The sequence below is a fragment of the Mastigoproctus giganteus genome, chromosome 6 (assembly GCF_048544385.1).
Source record: "Mastigoproctus giganteus isolate SK-2022 chromosome 6, ASM4854438v1, whole genome shotgun sequence".
NCBI lineage: Eukaryota > Metazoa > Arthropoda > Arachnida > Uropygi > Thelyphonidae > Mastigoproctus > Mastigoproctus giganteus.
Genome location: NC_143580.1, coordinates 148145878 through 148162807, shown reverse-complemented (window position 1 = coordinate 148162807; position 16930 = coordinate 148145878). Strand labels below are relative to the sequence as shown.

The following is a 16930-nucleotide window of genomic DNA, read 5'->3' as shown; positions in this document are numbered from 1 at the left end:
TTTTTTTATATATATATATATATATATATTTTATTTCACATACTTAAGTACAGACATAATACATGACACACCATATGAACTGGTGCATTGTAACCAAAGTAGTCTATTTTTTGCAGATAGTTACATGTGCTGATGATGAGTGTATTCTATTCTGGCAGATCGGAGAGTCAGCTTTAAGTGAACATTCAGATAACCTGTATTCTAATCAAGTACACCTTATAGACCAAAAAGGTGTGTTTAGTTTATTCTCTATGCAATTGAAATTGCTTTTAATATTTCTGGACTCTTATTGAATGTATCTTGATATCCTTATTGAAGTATTTTTATGAGATTTATAGTCATGCAGTTTTGTTTTGCATATTATATTTGTGAAAGGATTAATCTGATTGATTTGAATATTTCCAGATCAATCAGACCAATCCTTTGACACAAGTATGCATGTGTATATATATATATATATATACAGGAACTTCCTGACTTACGCAATACTTGACTTATGGAAATTTGACTTTACGTAAGTTTTTGCCAGCGGTGCAAACTTAAAAAAAAATCGTGGAAACGTATTTTGCATCCCGTAGGAATAAATGGTTTGTTATTTTTGTTATTTGTTTTTTTTTTAGGAGCATTAGCAATTAGGGGCCATATTGCTCCGGGGATATGCGGTGGTCATTCCCTGACCTTTCTGCATCCTCTGTATTTGGTGGTCATGGGTTCGAACCCCAGTCTAATCAAGAAGCTTGTGCTATGCACTGCTGCTCCTGCCTGCCTGCCTGGCAATGGAAGCGCCGGAATAAATGGAGGTATCGTGAAAATATCATAATGTTGAACCAAATAACACTTTTTTTTTTGTAATTCATTCCAAGTCGTTGGAAATTGAAAATTTCGCTATATTACTAAGCTATTTATCTCTCTAACAGGTCATATTTATAATGGAAATTGCACGTTCATATGTTCATCGTTATCATATGTTCCCGTTATAAGAATCAATTTAAAGCACGTTTCTGGAGGTCACGACCATAAAATAAAAACAATTTGCACTTTCCAGTTTATTCGGCTTTTCTGTTAGTGCATCTAATTATAAACGGGTAGTAAACTCGATCTTATTGCATTTGCGGTAATACCAATAACTGCAATTGTGTGGGTTTTTATGCTATTATGGTGAAATGTGTTCCCCTTCACTGAAATCTTCAATCATATAAAAACAAATTTTCAGAAACTTCTCCTCATTCCTATTTATGTATTTCAATGATGAAGGGAAAGCAACCAACAAAAAGTGCTGCAAGTGGTGGTAGTGCCAGGAAACGAAACAAAATTGATTTTGAAATGAAGATGAAAATGATTAAGAAGTATGGAGCAGGACAAAGTTTGTCATCTGTTGCACGGAATTAGGTCTCACTGCTTCAACAGCGAATACTATTTTAAGGGACAGTGCACGTATAAAAGAACACGTCAAAGGATCAACGCGCTTAAAATCAACAGCGTTCAGGTGCTATATTTAAGATGGAACAGCTGTTAATAATATGGATGGAAAATCAGATTCAGAATCTAGTGCCCCTGAGTCTAATGACCATTCAAGCAAAAGCAACAAGTATTTATAAAGATATTAAGGATAAGTACGACGAACCCCAACCCAAGTTCATGGCAAGCAACAGGTGATTTAATAGGTTCAAGCATCGCACTGGTTTCCACAACGTTAACGTATGCGGTGAAGTCGCAAGTGCCGATTCTGCAGCTGCAGAGAAATTTTGTGATGTGTTGATGAAGGTGGCTATTCAACACAGCAAATTTTTAATGTTGACGAGACTGCTCTGTATTGGAAAAAAATGCCGGATCGAATATACATTGCCAAAGAAGAAAATACAATGCCAGGTTTCAAGGCGTCAAAAGATAGGGTGACGCTCTTGCTTGGGACTAATGCAGCGGGAGATTACAGATTAAAACCACTGCTTGTGTACCATTCTGGAAATCCTCGTGCAATTAAGGGCATCAATAAAGCCACCCTACCCATGTATTTCCGATCGAACCAGAGAGCATGGATAACAGTATCTCTTTGAGGATTGGTTTAAATGCTGCTTCATTCCCGAGGCTGAAAAATATTGTAAAGACAACGACATTCCTTTCAAGGTTTTTCTTTTATTAGATAATGCTCCTGGACATCCTACGCATCTAGATGATTTCAATTCGAACGTGAGAGTCATATTTCTACCGCCAATCACGACTTCACTCATCCAACCTATGGATCAGGATGTTATTTCAAATTTAAAAGCATACTATTTACGCACAACGTTTGCTCAGGCATTGTCTGCAGTAGACAATGAGAAAAATTTTACGTTAAGAGAATTTTGGAAATCTTACAATACTTACCATGCCAATGAAATTGCATCGGCAATGGCGAGGTTTGAAAAGATGGATCCTGACAGCGAACAATTCTTAAAAGTTAACAGAGGGATGAATGATATGCTTGCTTGCTACAAAGAAATCTACGATGAAAAGAAAAAAGCCACTGTCCAGTCATCTATTAGTATGTTCTTTCATAAGGTTGAGCGGCCGACCCCTTCTAAATCTCCGCAGCGGCGTGCTTAACAGCTGAAGACATCAATTCTGGCAACAATGCTCGAGAAGTAAAACTTACTGATGTTATGCCTGCCTCCTCCCTTTTTTTGTAATTTTATAATTTTTAATTTTTAATTAAAAAAAATTTTTTTTAAGTCATAAGTCGAGGAGTTCATGTATATATATATTTTTTTTCTTCTTTTTTATGTGAAGTACCATGGACTGCCAAAGTAGTATGAATACATACACACACACACACACATACGTACGTGTGTGAGTATTCATACTACTTTGGTAGTCGGGGGTGTGTGTGTGTGTGTGTTCTTTCCATACTGTATCAACAAAATATATCGGTATATGTGCAATTTTATTTTAATACTCTACAGAAGGTATTGCCATCTATCAACTGCATTTACAAGTATTAGCAGCTACTTTTGTATTTATGATAGTTTTGAAAATTAGCATAGGATGGCATATCCTCTTGACATGATTTTGAAAACATTTATGTACATAGGTGCCTCCGTAGCCAGGTGGGAAGGAGCAGCAGTGCGTAGCACACGCTTCTTGATTAGACCGGGGTTCGAGCCCGTCACCACCAAATACGGAGAATGCGGAAAGGTCAGGGAATGACCACCACATATTCCAGGAGCAATATGGCCTTAGTTGCTAATGCTCCTAAAAACCGAAAGAACAACAGCATTTATGTACATAGTTTTTTAATTTTTAAAACTTCCAAATGTATTGAAAAAATTGACTTGAGGTCATGTGCATACTTGCCAGAAACCCACTTGCAAAAGTATTGTCATTAGAATAAACAGTTGAGAAAACAAGTATTTTATTAAATTTATAACTAAAAACAGCCTTTGAACAATGCATTTCATAATTCAGTAGGCCAGTTAAGTACCGACCACTTGGCTATGGAGGCCTTTTTTTCTTTCTTTCTTTCTTTCTTTTTTTTTTTTACCTTTATCATGTGAAAATGTCAGAGTACAAAAATGAAGTATTTTTTGACTCAGACATTTTTTAATTTCTTTGGGGTATATAATAACTTCATATTATTTGTTCCATTTTCGTTCCATTTGTGTCAACTGTAATGTGTTTTAGTTACTGTAATGTGTTTAGTTATAATATCTCTAATAAACAGTTTGAGTAATTACTACATTGTTACTTTAAACATCTGAAAATTGTCAGGGATTTTATTGCTATGTATATCCTTGGTACTGATATTAATTTTAAAATTTAGCAAAGTTGTTTCACTTTGTCACAGAGGGGTTTAAATTCAATTTATGCTACAATTTTAGGTTATGTATTATGTTGTTATGTATGAGGGGGCTTCAAAAAAATTTGTATTCACCTAGAAGAAATTGTGATAGAAGATTGAGACAATTACCATGCATTACTTTTTCAACTTAGTTACCAGACAAAATGACACATTTTTGCCACCTCTCAATACACTTCTGTAAGCTACTTTTGTAGAAGTCCTCTGCCTGTCCTTCAAACCATGACTTAGTAGCAGAGTGCTTTTCACAAATAATGGGCTTCAGGGAAGGAAAGAGGAAGAAATCCAAGGTGCAAAGTTGGAGGAATAAGCAGGAAGTGGCAATATTTCAAACTCACATTCGTAGGCACACCTCACTGCAGCCTGTAAGGAATGTGCAGGAGCATTATCATGGAATAGGCACACACACCTTTTGACAGCTTTCTCTGTCTTTTTTCTTTTACAGTAACCTGTAGCTTTATGAGGAGGTTGGAATAAAACTTCACAGTCACAGTACAACCCTTATTATTATTATTAGCTACATGGTGCAAGGAAGCCTGAGGCTTATGCTGCACCAGCCAAAAAAAAAAAAAAAAATTCCCGAGTTAACACCTGAGAGAGAGAGAGAGAGAGAGAGAGAGAGAGAGAGAGAGAGAGAGAGAGAGAGAGAGAGAGAGAGTCAAAAGTAGAAGGGAATCACCAAGAAAGAGAAGAATGATGATATCCAACTCAGGACCCTGGGTGTGCCAAGCCCATACTCACCAGATGTGAGCCTGAATAAATTAAAATGGATAATAGCATGTAAAAAAATAAAAGGTAAAGTGCAGCCATTATCAACCCACTGCAGGATGGAAGCCTCCTCAACAATTCATGTTGAGGGAAATGGACCATAATCTGCCACGCTGGTCCAGTGCGGGTTGGCAGATCGACCGTATTCAGCAGTCAGGGGCTTGAACCCCGGTCTACTCAAAGAGCGTGTGCTACTGCACTCCCGCTCCTGCCCACTCGGCTACGGAGGCCTTTAAAGTGCAGCCATTATCAACCCACTGCAGGATGGAAGCCTCCTCAACAGTTAGTAGTAGAAGTAGTAATGGAGGCATGTGATGCAAGAAAGCAAGTGTATGAGCTTATGTAGCATCAGCCAAAAAAAAAGAAAAAAACAATTTCACACATCCATTCCCTCTAAAAGTTTGTCAAGTTCCTCCTTGGATTTATTCAACCTATCAACTTCCACAACGACAGATGGAAGTTTGTGCCAGCAATTAACCACCACCTGGCTAAAGGCAAATTTCCGCACATCTATTCTACATCTGTCCTTTCTTAATTTGAATTTATGCGCCCTTAGGTTCGTAATCTGAACAAGTGGAAGGATCCATCAGAATTCAGCGTGCTCAACCCATTCAGGGCCTTATACACCTCAGTTATATCACCACGCAGGTGCCTAGTCTCCAGCCACTGCAATTTGCAGAACTTAAGCCTCGCTTGGTAAGTGGATCCCTTCATTCCCCTCACCAATCTTTTTGCCCTTCTCTGTACATGCTCAAGCAAATCTACATCCTTCCTAAAATGAGGCCTCCAGACCTGTACGCAGTACTCAAGGTGTGGCCTGACCATTGCCTTATACAGAGGGACAATCACCTCCTTTTCCCTGCTAGCAAAATTCCTGTATATCATTGACAAAACCACATGACCTGCCAGCCTGTCTGCATTGCTCAGAAAACTTCATATCTGACTGCACAATTACTCCCAGGTCTTTTTCATTTTATCATGGAATATCATGGAAAACCTTAAGTGTAGTACCACACAGTTGGTACGTTTCTCTGGGGTTACTTCTACCCATATGCAGTACTTTGCATTTGTCAAGGTTAAACTTCAGTTGCCACTTCTCCCATCTGCGCAAAGTTTCTAGATCCTGTTGCAGCAACACGCTGCCATTATTGTCATTAACAACCCTGCCAACCTTTGTATCATCTGCAAACTTTGACATTAAGCCTGATATACCTTCATCAATATCCTTGATAAATATACAAAAACAGTGGGCCCAACACCAAACCTTGGGAACTCCACTAATAATCCACAAAGAGCAGCAGTGCGCCTCCGTAGCCAGGTGGGAAGGAGCAGCAGTGCGTGTAGCACACGCTTCTTGATTAAACCGGGGTTCGAACCCGTCACCACCAAATACGGAGGATGCAGAAAAGTCAGGGAATGACCACCGCATATCCTGGAGCAATATGGCCTCAGTTGCTAATGCTCCTAAAAACCAAATAACAACAACAACAACAAAGAGCAGCATCCACTGAGTACCACTCTTTGTCTTCTCCCACTCAACCACCCTTTTGTCCATTGTAGCAACTTACTCTTAATAACATACTGCTCCAGTTTGTACAGTAGTGTTCCATGTGCCACAGTGTCAAAAGCTTTCCTGAAATCCAAGTATATGATATCAAAATTATTTTTTGCATCCAGTTCCTTTGTAACCACATCATAGTATCCAATCAGATTTGTCAGACAAGACTTCCTCTTAACAGGCCTATGCTGTCTGAATTATTACTGCAATTTTGTCTTTATTGCTGAATTATTACTGCAATTAGTTCTTTGAATGCTTCCCACTTAGAATTTGCTGTTTCTGACATCAGTTGATCCCACTGTACAGAATTTAAAAACTGTCTGAGACTACTGTAGTCGCCTTTACAGAAGCAAAAACCCTTCCCTTTACCTCTGATGGTAATTATATCTTTAAGTAAATCCCACATCAGTACACTGTGATTGCTGCTACCTAGTGGTTTCTTTATTTGCAAATTCTTTATACATGAATAATCATTGCTGATAACTAGATCAACAGTATTATTCTCTCTCGTTGCCTCTCTAACATGCTGCTGCAGAAAACAATCATCCAATAAATCCACAAAATCTTGATAGTGTGTTGTGACCAACCCACAAGTTCCAGTTAATATTTGGAAAGTTAAATTCTCCCATTATAACACAAAATGTGATTTACTGGCCCATTCTATTTCTCTGTACAATTGTTCGTTGTACTCATTAGAGTCATTAGACCTATAACACACTCCTACTCTCATTTTTTCTTTCCCAGTGCTTATGTTACACCAAACTGCCTCAACATTGCACTGTCCATCCATATCAACTGGATGCACTTCCTTAGATTTTATGTTTTTCTTAATTAACAGCATAACCCCTCCTCCCTTCTTATCCTGTCTATCATTTCTGTACATATTGTACTCTCCAAATTCCAGTTCCACACTGCTTATATCTGTGTGACACCATGTTTCTGATATCCCAACAATATCTGCCTTTGATGTCTTGACCAGCACTTCAAATTCATCAAATTTATTTCCTATACTTCTAGCAGTGGTGTACATGCAGGTATACATGCACCTATTCTTATTCTTAGTTACCTTAACACAGCCCATGTATTTATTTGTTTTATGGTGGCTCCCACCAGTCCCTCAAACTCCTAGCACCCTTCCCTCCAGGCAGCTGCTCATTCTGATAGAAGCAGAGCAAGAATCACTTTCACCTCTGCCTGCAGCTACTATTAACCTTTTAGTCTGTGAATCCCCCCCCCTAAGCTAGCAGTTTTCCGACCCACCAAACGCTGCCTCAGTAGCATCAGCAAACACTCTTGCACCCCTTCTATTTAAGTGTATTCCATCCCTGTAGAAGCAGTCTATCCTGTTAACAAGCACAGACCATGCTGAAAAAATTCTACCCCACGAGCCTTGCAGAATCACTCCAGGGCCGAATTGATTAACATGGCTCATATCATATACTCCCTTCTATTGTGTTTGGACAGATACTTTCAAATTTAACCCTAACTCACGACGTTTTTTTAGCGTTTGACCTACAGTTGCTAAGTAACTCTTAATGTCATTAGTGCTAACGTGTAGAACAATATCACCTTTTGTGCTCTTGAAAATGATATCTGTTCTAGAACATTATCAACTTTTGCCCCTGGCAGACACACCCTAGTCCTATTCCACCTATCCTTTTTACACAATATATTACCATCTCCCTGACAATAACTAACTCCTGTGGGATGAACATAATCTGCCTTGGAGATTGCTGCTGTGTTGCCTAATGCACAAGAGTGAGCTCTGGCATTGGGTTGGGCAGTTGAGAGCCTGATGGGTCCCCCATTTTAATTCCTTTAATTGCATCTACCCAACTCTCATAAGCACCCATCAGAATGCTGAGTTGGTGCCTAATTTCTTGACACTCTCTGCACCTAGTACACACAAAGACATCCTCCTTGGCAAATTTATGTCCTGTTCCAGAGAGATCTGCAAACATTTCGCAAGTTGCACATTTTTTTAGGCTGTGATACGTTGAAGGATTCCCCCCCCCCCCCCCCCCCCCCCGAGTCCTTTATGCCCGATGCTTTGCTGCTCTTGTCTGGGACATGATATTAAAATTAACAATAAAAATTAATAAGATTAATAAATTTAATTAATTAATTATCAGTACTATGCTATCTTGACTTTTATGTTAGAGCAACCTATTCAAAATTTGAATTCCCTAGCACTGACTCTATACAAAAACAGTGGCTGCATGATTCGAATGAAACAACGGTTTTATGTATATTAAATAGTAACCTACAAAAACTCTATCTGAATTTAAAATAATATGTTATACACCATGCTGATTCCAAAAAAAAGATGACAGCACCACCTTGCCAGCACTTGGTTGCACTTTTTTTTTTTTTTTTTTGGTGGGGGTGGTGATTCTGCATACTTCCTTTATTTTGACATTTGTTTAGTTTCAGGATCATAGTGATGGATCCAGGTTTCATCCATGGTGACCAGCTGCGAAAAAAAAACTCCTTGCTCTTCCTGGTACATCGACAACATTTCATGTAGAAGCCACTTTATTCATATGCAACTACTGATGGATGACATTTTCCACAGACCATACACTAATTTGGAGCTCTGCAGCTAGTTCTTTAATGCTAATATGATAATCTTCCAGGATTGCTGCCTCAATTTTTGCAACACTTTTGTTACAGCAGTTGCTAAGCATTCTGGGAATTTCTTAATCATATACTGAGGTTCTTCCACGTTTGAGTTGTTTATACCAATGTCCAACAGCAACAACACTAACCTGGGCAGCCTTCTCTATATACAGCGACCATTTCTTTGTGGATTGTTTTGGGTGTTTTCCTTGCAGAAAGAGGAACCAAATCACTGATCTGTTAATACACTTAATCTTTTGTGGCACTTCACTTCATTCAGCACCGCAAATTTAAAAAAAAAAATGAATTGTCAGATCAAAACCAAAATTTGTGTGCTTTCTATAGAGATTAAGGTCAAACAAAAAAATTTCATCTTTCTATCACAACTACTTCTGGTTGAATAGAAATATTTTTTTTAACCCCTTTCATATGTCCTGCATATTACTGTTGCAAAAGGAATAATAATAACATCCACATGACAGTGGATACATAGGAATAAGGGAATTATTTTGATGGTTCTGAAACTTTTGTTTTGCAACCCCATCTTCCCAAGAGCTTCCCCTCTATCCCACAAAGATTAGGGAACTTAATTTTGTGCATAATTTTATTTTATGGCAGTAATTGGAAATCAGTAATTATCAGGTTTTTCAACTTGCAGTTCATATAAACTTTGGTACAAGCATTTTCACAAAATACTGTTTAAACTGCATATATTTTATTTAAAAATATTTATTTCAAACAAAGTATTTAGTATATTTAAAATTTAGCACTATTTTTCTTGCTATTAAGAATTATTAATTGATTTGTTAAACAAAGGTTTATTTGAATTAATTTATCAGATAATTATCACATTTCTGTTACTAATGTAAATTTGTATTTTCTGAATTCAGATATAAAGAGTCCATCTGTGTCTAGTTTTCCTCTTGCAACAGTTGGACAGACACTGGAACAGAATTGTACAGAAATAAAGGCAACACAAAGTTCACTAGAACCTGCATTAACAAGAAATTATTTATTATCACAGATATGTTCTCAGCAGAGCAGTTTATCTTCAAAAAGATCATGTTGTAAATCTAAAAAATGTTCACCGGCTATTACGTTGTGGTTTTCACCTGGAACAAATAAGAATTTGTTACCTTCAAGAACAGTTCTTTCAGGTGATATAACACCAGACTCAAAAACTCTTAAAGCTAATTTTATTAAGTCAGAATTTTGCAATGCCACTGCCCATTCTTGTAGTTTCTCACCTGAAATGGAAAGATGTCAAAAGCCAGACGGAAATGAAAATATTTATGAACTGAAAAAAAACATTATATCCCCTGATGAAAGCAGAGTTTTATCTCCAAAAAAAGTAGATAATTTAGCAAATAGGCAATATTCTAAAAATATAAGGCGAACATTAAATCTTGATGCACTCGAAAAAAGTGGAAGGCATTCTTTTATTAAAGAATCTGTTTGTGATAAATATAATTTGCCTCTTTCTGATTTAATGGTAAAACCCGAAAATTTAACATTGCCCAGCAAAGTATGCAAAAAATTAGAAGGAGAATCTATTAGTTCATGGTTAATTAACTATTCTGCTAAAAATTTCAAGCCTGGCCTACCATCTTTACGAACATCGTCTCGGAGATATCCATGTTTAACTTCATCCAGAAGAAAGTTTATAAAATCTAGAATAAAGCTTAATAATGAACAAGAACACAAAATTAAAGTAAGTATAATCATTTTTATCTTGTGTATTCAATCTCTGTTTCTAAAACGTTCATAATTTTTTACCTGCTTTCTTGCCAATTTTCCCTAATTGTTTCATTAATGTTTTCTCTGATTAGATATGCTGTTTTTTTGTGGTAAACATCATAAATACTTTATGCTGTATAATTTATTTCCTTCTTCCTTCCTCACCTTTAAGTTTAAATTCTTAAGTTTCAGTTCAATTTTTGTCACCTGCTCAACTTCTGTAATTTCTTTTAATTTAACTACTGAAATGTTTTTGTAAGTTAAAATTTTACATTTGGTAATGGTGGCTATGAGATCCACTTTAAATACTTCATCCAAGGGATATTACAACTCAGAGGACAAATAGCCATAGATGATTCCCATGTGTGTGTGTGTGCCATGAGTTCATCTCTTGTGCAGCCTACAGCTTGTAAACCAAGGTCATTCTAGTAGGCAGTCTTAGTCTTAGTTCAACTGATGATTGTCTTGTGTGTGCCAGATGTAAGGAGTGTATCAATCTAAAATTGAAATTTAATACATTGCTAGATGAAATTGAATCATTCAAGAAGCGTGGTTGTTGGTTTAGGGATTTATTAGGTGCATTGGCAACTATGGCCAATGCACCACACAAGGGCATCCACTCGCTTCTAGAGTGTGCCACTCTAGAAGCGAGTGGATGCCCTTATGATAAATTAAAAAAAAAAGACTCATCACAAAATTTGAATATTTAGTGGCTTGTTAAGATACTGTCCGAATTCAGGCTTCAAAGAGAATATCAAATGTAGACTAGTCTGGTTCAAAAAGACAGTTTTATTGAGTGTCTCAGTTGTCAGGTAAACAGATAAACATTTGATATTTGATGCCAAAATTATGCCAATTTAATGTTAAACATTTTTTGTAATAAAGATAGTTGGACTTGAACCAGGGTACATCTGCCTGGAGCCAAAATTTATAAATTTACCAACAGGTTGTCCATTTTTAAGGGGGTAAAGAGAGCATTATTAATTGCACATGAACTGAAAACTAAAAAATTCCATGAATTAGATCAGAAAGTGTCTGTGCAATTCTCCCAGGGATTATAGGAGAGACTCTACTCAGTACCCCTTTGTAGTGAGTAGTTCTCAGAAGAGGCTAGATTCATCATGGCATAGATTCAACAAGGTGTTGAAAGCATACCAGAGGGATGCTAGTCCATGTTGACTCAGTTCTTCCCATAGATTCCGTGTAGTGTTTTCTTTATGTTGTCTTGCTGCAATCATCATAGTGAGCATTCTATAGTGATGTGGACTGGTTCACTCATTCTTTTCTTCATGTTGCTACTACACATGATCTACAGCTACCTCGTGTTGTGTTCAAGCTAAACTGTCCTTTCCTCCTTCTGTTTGATACCAACTATTGATCTCAAAGCATCCTCTTGCAGTGCAGTGACGTAAATGCAACTAGCAGACTTATCAGGAATGTACATATCAAAACATGAACACTCCTATATAACCTTTTAGGTATTATTAGTATGCAGATAGCAGATCCCTGGTCCGGTTCCATGTGCCAGGGATTTTAACCAACTAGTTGTATTATTGCATTATACAGTTGAAGTATTATATTATTGCATTATACAGTTGAAGCTCTTTATAGTGACCGTCTTTTTAACATTCAACATGTTGGTTAGTGCAAAAGCATCATTTTAACATAGCCATCTACCAAAGTAGTTAAATTAATTAATTAAATTGGCATCGTTTTGGATTATATCTCATATTGTGAATGCCTTCCCAATGAGTTGCCATGGTATTGTACTATGGTATTGTGAAGGCATTCACAATATGAGATAACCAAAATTATGCCAATTTAATTAATTAATTTAACTACTTTGGTAGATGGCTACGTTAAAATGATGCTTTTGCACTAACCTACGTTAGTTATTCTACCTCGTAGCATGAGGCCTTTGCCCTTAAATATTTTATAGTCTATATTCAACATGTTATAACATCCTATGTTGTTGGTCCTGGCCAATTTCTCATTAACCTAATGTTTTTTTACATTCAATATAACAACATTAGCCATTCCAAAAGACACTTTGGAATGGCTAATGCATGCCAAAAATGTTCCCATAGATGGTAACTTTTAAAAGCTGAGGCTGAATTATTTGTGTATCAAATGGATATTGAAGAATTTAAAAGTTCAGATGGATGGTTTCAGAAATATAAGACTTATCATGGCCTGTCTTTGAAAAAATGTGTTGGGAGTGCAGCCATGGACATTGGCTCTACAAAGGAATGGAAGGAAAAGCATTTAAAAAATGTTTTGCTGACTTACAACCACAATCGACATCTTCAATGCTGATGAAACTCGACTCTTTTTAAATTGCTACCAGATAAAACACTACATTTAGAGGCAAGAAATGTAGTGGCAGAAAAAAAGACCACTTAGTGGATTACTCTTCTCCTAGCAGCAAACATGTCTGGCACAGAGAAGTTTCCTCTTTTAATCACTGGGAAAGCCCAGAAGACTTGATGCTTTAAAGGTTTGAAGACATTATGGACTGTGTATCAAGTAAATGACCTACGTGCAATCACTGTCGAGTAAAAGGTAAAGAAAAAAAAAAATGATAAACTGCAGCCATTATCAACCAGCTGCAGAATGGAAGCCTCCTCAACAATTCATGTTGAGAGAAATCTGCCACGTTGGTCCAGTGCGGGTTGGCAGATCGACCATATTTAGTAGTCAGGAGCTTGAACCCCGGTCTACTCAAAGAACATGTGCTGCTGCACTCCCGCTCCTACGTATGACATCAGTTCTTCAAACGCTTGATCAAGGTGTAATCCAGTGTTTTAAGAAAAACTACTGAAGAATGCTATGTATTAAACAAAATTGTGCTGTCTTAAAAGCAAAAATCAATGCCAATTCGACATCCTGCAGGCAATGTATTTGTGTTTCAGCATGGGATAAAATTGAAAAGTCATTGCCAACTGCTTCAAACATGCTGGATTTACTGCCTTGAATGATGCAATGTGTGAAGTTTCGCATGCTTCTTCCTCTATTAATTGCGAAGAAATATTTGTTGAACCATTCAGTGTTTCACCTAAACGTGCAGGAAAACTTATGCTTCAAAGATTACACAGCAGTGATGATGCAGACATTGAATGCTTCAGGATATGCATGAATGAAGAACTCATTGCAGACATAATAGAATCTTCTGAAATTTGTAGTGATGAAGATTAGGAACCGAGTGTGGTTGAACAAGAAGTTTCAGTGAAAGATGCTCATCAAGGATTACAACTTGTACATCAAATTTTTTCAAGTGTAGCCTAACTGCAAAAGTGAAATAACTGCTATCATGGCACCTTCATAGCCAGGTGGGAAGGAGCAGCAGTGTGCAACACACGCTTCTTGATTTGACCGGGGTTCAAGCCCGTCATCACCAAATACAGAGGATGAGGAAAGGTCAGGGAATGACCACTGCATATTCACGGAGCTGCTATCATGCACCTTCATAATTCTCTTTTAAAACATGCTCTACCATTGAAACAGATTATTTTAAAGTGTGAAACAATTCTCTTGATAGAATGTAGCCTATGTAGTGGAATTTACAATTTATTTGTAACCTTACTGCACTCTGCAATCATGCAAATTTACAAATGTAATTTTCTTGTTTAATACTCTAGTAAATATTATAAGTAAGATTATACTATATTGTATTAGTAGAATTACATTATATGTTCAAGCTTTTACTTGTTGTTTTGTTGCTGACTTTATGAACAATCGATATAACGTCCTTCCAATATAACAGCTGTTTTTCTCATTTCCCTTGAGGTTCATTATATTGAGCTTCGACCGTATTTTATGTATTATTTGTACTGTATTTTATATAGGTGGCAGGATTGCTGGGAAAGCTGGCTGGGACCGCCAAGTTTAATAAAAAAATAAATTAATTAATTTTAAAAAAATGTTATCATAAAGTGGATCTGTAATCTGAAGATCTTGTTTCACCTCGTCCCATTGGTGCTTAATTGAGATCTGTTACAGTAGGCAGTAGGCTGAATTCATTCATAGTCCTGGAACTAGTTCTGTATAATTCTTACCTTGTGATATGGTACATTATCCTGTAGGAAGAATCCATTTCCACAATAGATATACTGCACCCATGAAACAAGGTGCCCAGTCAGAAACAATTTCCATATAACCTGTGGGATCCAAATGTTGCTCCACTTCTATAAAGGGGGACCAATATGTACCATGAAAACAGTCTCAACATCATTACACTGCAACTACGACCCTACCTTATTGACAACTGCCAGGATTAGTTCATGGAATTTTCCATTTTTTGGCATATTCTGGTCCACCCATGCAATGTTTTACCAGTACTCTACTGTGTGTTTAATATATCATGAGCCCACTGTAACAGTACGTTCTTATTTTTTACTGGCAGGAGTAGGACCAGTTTACAATACTCCATCAGTGATAAGGTTTGATCTGTTGTGTGTTCTGAAATGCCTCTTTCGATACCACTGTTGTACTGGGTTGTTATTTGGCTAACTATAGCCTTTCTCTTACTCTGCCCAACTCTTGTCACTGATGCAAGAGACCAATGGAGGTCTCTTGCATCAGTGAGCTGTTTCCAACCACATGATTGCTGTAGGCTGAATGTTATTTGTTTATTTCACCAACCTCAGCACACCTGAGACATACTTATATATAAAAACCCCAGCAAGGCTGCAGTTTCCAACATGCTCATATGGGTGCATTTGGCACTGTTTACCATGCCATGTTCGTGTCACTTACATCTTTTATATTTCAAAATAAAATATGTATAACTTATGCTAATCAAAGAATATATTCTATTAGTATCAATTCATTGTATTAGTATTTTTGATTAGCATAAGAATTTGAATTGATTGAATATTAGATTAGCATAATTTAATTTTATTGATTAAATACCAGATTAGCATAAATTAATTTGATATGATTTGATTAGCATAAGAAGTTAAATTATATCAAATACAGTAGACTCTCGATTTTCCGGGATTGTTGGTAAAAACAAATCCCGGATAATCGATTTCCCGGTTAATCCAAAAATACAAAAGTCCCCGACTTACGTAAGAGATGCATTCCAGGACTTCTTACTTCATCGAGTTTTATGTAACTCGGGAATGACTAATAACATATTGCTACTATATTATTATTGACAAATCTGAATTCCGCACGATACTTGTTAATGTTTGGCCCATTTTCATACACCCTTATTAGTTTAATTTTCTGATTAAAATCTATGGCTTTCCTTTTGTTGGTAGATTTACTAGTACCGCTGTTACTTATTCTCTTAGTCGGCACCATGATAACGGTCAAAATGAAATTTTCTGAAAAGAACTTCACAGGGTTAAACAATTTGCATCTTCCGGGTTACTGGGCTTTTCTGTTCGTGCATCTAATTATAAACGGGTAGTAAACTCGATCTTATTGCATTTGCGATAATACCGATAGCTGGAATTGTGTGGGTTTTTACGTTATTATGGTGAAACGTGTTCCCCTTCACTGAAATCTTCAGTCATATAAAAAAAAAACCATAAATTGTAGGAATATTCTCTTCTTTCCTATGTTTTTTGCTTGTTACTCCGTATCTCACTTGTGCAATTTGTGCGTGCCGTGATCGCCGTTATTGATTGTTTATTTTATTTATTTATTATTTTTGTTTGTTTTAAATTTTACAATCCTAAAAAAAAAAAAAAAAAAAATTACGTAAATCTGTAGTTGCGTAAGTCAGGAACTTACTGTATCGAAAAATGTTCAGCAACCTACATAAAAAATATGCCAATAGATAAAAAACTTACCACACACTACTCGCATGTCCAATACGATGCTTCCCTTTATTTTTTGCAATGTCGATTTTAAGTCTAATAGCTTTCCTATATTTTTTTTATGATGTCGATTTTAAATCTAATAGCTTCCTTTTATTTTTTACGTGTTGCCTATGATTTGGTCACCAACATTATAATGGTTCCTTAGAGATTTAACAGATGCACTGTTTTCAAACTTTTGAATAATTTCAAGTTTTTTCTGAAAACACAACTCTTTTGCGTTTACCCATAATTTTTGCAATTTCTAAACAAAAAATTCTGACATCCCTGACATAAATAACGAAACAAAATTTCCTTTTGCGCTGCAACGGAACACAACAAAATTGACACAACGCACTAAAACAAACTAAACATTTGGTCTCTTTTTTTTCTTTTTTGAGCTGTGGGTGTGAAGACTACGTGGATTGCAAGATAATAGGTACACTAATCTCCCAATGACGACTTATAATACCGCTTGTCGCTTATTTACGACTTGCAAAATATCTGTTTATACCTATTCTAGTTATTACTTGATTTTTTTTTATTTCTGGTTGATTTTTTTTTTTTTTTTTTAATTTGGAGTCTTGAAGTGTCCTGGTTAATCCAATC

The 16930-nt window shown here is 36.5% G+C and overlaps 1 protein-coding gene across 1 annotated transcript in view; it reads left to right on the top strand.

Annotated features, from left to right (window-relative positions):
* l(2)dtl (WD40 domain-containing protein denticleless) overlaps positions 1 to 16930 on the top strand; it is a 227020-nt gene that overhangs the window by 197081 nt on the left and 13009 nt on the right. Inside the window, exons 13-14 of the mRNA XM_090376313.1 lie at positions 117 to 231; positions 9668 to 10488. Of these exons, the coding sequence (XP_090232439.1) occupies positions 117 to 231; positions 9668 to 10488 (936 nt within the window). The remainder of the gene's footprint in view (positions 1 to 116; positions 232 to 9667; positions 10489 to 16930) is intronic.